Here is a 3,188-nt window from a genome sequence, read left to right on the forward strand (position 1 = left end):
TGTCAGGTGTGCAGTAAACAGTTGTTTACCTGTCAGGTGTGCTGTAATGCTCCAGCACAGCAGCAGCTTTGTCTCCAGACAGGCCACTGATCTGCATCAGCTGTCGGGCGAACACTTCTCTCACCGTCTGACACTGACGAGGAGGAAAACAGAAAATAGAAGCTGAAGACTTTTTGTTTTTAGCCTTTTACCAACAACTTCGGCTGCTTCCAGAACCAGAACCAAACATGGAGAAGCAGCATTCAGCTTCTCTGCACCACAAATCTGGAACAAACGTCCAGAAAACTGCAAAACAGCTGAAACCCTGACCGAAGCAGTTGATGGTACTTGACATATGTAATGTTTGTGACTGGTTTGTGACTGGTCGGTGACTCTGTGTTGTTCTTATGATGTAAAGCACTTTGAACTGCCTTGTTGCTGAAATGTGTTATACACTTAACTTGACTGATTCAAACAACAGGAGCTTAAGAAGGTGAATGCAGGGAAACTGGTCGGGGAACAAAATTTAACTCAACACCGGTTTAAAACTCAGATATTTGTCTGACAGTGTCTCAAACGTTTGATCTTGAAGCTGCGGCAGGTAGAACACCTGCCTGACGTCTGAAGCAGCTTCAGAAACTTGTTTTGTACTCGGGCACCTCGTCGGTCACTCTCTGTGCCTCATTTAAAGATGGAGAACGTCACCTGACCTGACGTGACCGCAGGTCTTCACCTTGTTTTTGACGGCGCCGTGGTTGAACTCTGCAAAAGACATCAGAGAGCTGGAGGGGGCTCCTCCCTCCTCCTCCTCACCCGCCGCGTCCCCCTCCAGCTCTCTGGAGCGACAGGTCAGAGCCCGGTTCTGAAACGATCCATAAACAACAAGTCTAGTTTACATCCAGCTCCCTCACAGGAGCAGAGGCGGGAGCAGGTTTCAGCCGGACCTGGTACAGCGAGGTCAGGTATCGCGTCATGATGGTCAGGTAGGCGGCCGACTCCCGGACGTCCTGGACTCTCTTCACGAAGAACCCGTCCACCACCTGCAGGAGACACCACCACGTGAAACGGACCATCAGCGGCACCGGTTGCTGACGGGAAGCTGCCGTTCCACATCTGCACCTGCGTGTTGACGATGGCCTGCTGCAGAGTGGCCTCAGGTAAACTCAGGTGAGACGCTGAAGCCCCGCCCCCTTCCACCAAATAAATGGGCCTGTGCAGACCGCACCTCTTCAGCCGGAACTGAGGGACAAAAACGGAAAATAAAACTCACTTCGGCTCGTTCACAGACTTCATGAAGCTTTTGATCTTTTCAAAATAAAAGCGAGAATAAAAACAGAAACTCTTTGACCGAACGCCGACGGCGTCAAATCAGCCGTCGCTTCCTGTCGATGTTCAGAGTGACAGCGGCCGAAGAAGCTGAAACCAGCTGAAAAGATTGAAACAGCGGATATTGGATGAAAGATGAAAACAATGCTGAAAAGTGGAGAGGACGCTGAAACAGCTGAACTGAGCAGAGGTTGAATATTCACCAAAAAATTAGACAGTTGCAATAAAAGTAGCTGAAATGGCTCAAAAAAGAGCTGAAATTAGCAGAAAGAGGCTGAAAGGACCATAAAAAGTTTTAATTATTCAAAAGAATATAAAAAAAAAACGAAATAAGAAAAAAGGGCAGAAAAAAAACATCTAAAACTAGCAGAAAAATACCTAAAAGTAGCTGAAAGAGCTAAAAAAAAGAGCTGAAATGAGCTCATAAGAGGATGAATATTACAAAAAAGCTGAAATTAGCAAAAAATGTAACTGAAAAGGCTAGCAGAAATTAGCTGAAATGAGCTGAAACAGGCAGAAAGATTGAATATACAGTATTAAAAAACCCTGAAAGTAGCTAAAAAGAAACTGAAATGAGCAGAAAAAAGCTGAAATTAGCTAAAAAAAAGTAGCTGAAAAGGCAAAAAAAAGAACTGGAATTAACCGAAAGAGGCTGAAAGGAGCATAAAAAGTTTAAATTATTCAAAAGAATAACAAAAGGACAAAAAAGAAAAGGCAGAAAAAAACAGCTAAAACTAGAAGAAAAATGCCTAAAAAGTAACTGAAAAAGCTTAAAAAAAGAGCTGCAATGAGCAGAAATTAGCTGAAATAGGCAGAGGTTGAATATTACAAAAAAAAAGCTGAAAGTAGCAAAAAAGAAACTGAAATGAGCAGAAAAAAGTAGTAATTAGCAATATAAGCAGCTGAAAAGGCTAAAAAAAGGAGCTGAAATTAGCAGAAAGAGGCTGAAAGAGCAGTTTAAAATATTCAAAAGAATAACAAACGCACAAACAAGGCAGAAAAAACAGCTAAAACTAAATACATAAAAAGTAGCTGAAAAAGCTGACAAAAAGAGCAGAAATTAGCTGAAAGGTTGAAAATTACGCACAAAAAAACTGAAAGTAGCAAAAAACAAACTAATGAGAAGAAAAAAGATGAAATTAGCAATAAAAGTAGGTGAAAGTTAAATAAGAGAAAAGTTTAAATGAACAGAAAGAGGCTGAAAGAACCGGGGGGTCAAGGAGTCGTGTTGGATTTTCAAATTAAAACTTGTTGACCGTCCTGGGTTCATCACATTATTGAGCCGCAGCTGCGAGAGGTTTTTTTCTTCTCATAGGCTCGCCCACCGTCAGAGGAAAGAGTTTCTGCTACTTTAGTTCTTATAATTAACATAAACACTAAAAGATAAATATTTGTCCCACATAGTGTGTGTGTGTGTGTGTGTGTGTGGGGGTGGGGGGGGGGGTGTTACAGAGTACGCTCATGAAAATGTTGAAATCTGTGAACGAGCCTCAAACAAACTAACGTTTTGCAAGTTTGCCGGTTGTGAAGGTGAAAAGCCGCAGCTCTCTGAGCCGCTCACCTTCTGCTCCCTGAAGCGTCCGTCCATGATGCTCCCACACAGGTCGTCCATCCTCTTCCTCTCCACGATGAAGTCCAGAACCAGCTCCCTGCCTGCAGGAGCTCGCAGCTCACCTGGAAACAGTCCAGCTGTGAACATCTGGAAGTCCCTTCAACTCCGGGACACTTCCGCCTGATTTAACTGCAGAAATTCATTTTTGATATTTTCTTCCACAGAAACCAGTCAGTCTGTTGGTGAGCGCAGCCAGAAATACTTTTTCATTTATTTTAATTATTTAAGGGCCTTTATGATCATTTAATTGAGTTATTTAAGGGCTTTTATA

General features: G+C 42.8%; 1 protein-coding gene across 1 annotated transcript in view; it reads right to left on the reverse strand.

Moving 5' to 3' along the window:
* Positions 1 to 3,188, reverse strand: part of mus81 (MUS81 structure-specific endonuclease subunit) — a 9,858-nt gene that overhangs the window by 1,976 nt on the left and 4,694 nt on the right. The window contains exons 7-11 of the mRNA XM_037678646.1: positions 2,867 to 2,979; positions 1,099 to 1,218; positions 924 to 1,019; positions 713 to 841; positions 30 to 133 (exon numbers count right to left, since the gene is read on the reverse strand). Of these exons, the coding sequence (XP_037534574.1) occupies positions 30 to 133; positions 713 to 841; positions 924 to 1,019; positions 1,099 to 1,218; positions 2,867 to 2,979 (562 nt within the window). The remainder of the gene's footprint in view (positions 1 to 29; positions 134 to 712; positions 842 to 923; positions 1,020 to 1,098; positions 1,219 to 2,866; positions 2,980 to 3,188) is intronic.

This window comes from Nematolebias whitei, chromosome 1, assembly GCF_014905685.2.
Source record: "Nematolebias whitei isolate Nwh7 chromosome 1, NemWhi1, whole genome shotgun sequence".
Taxonomy (NCBI): Eukaryota; Metazoa; Chordata; class Actinopteri; order Cyprinodontiformes; family Rivulidae; genus Nematolebias; species Nematolebias whitei.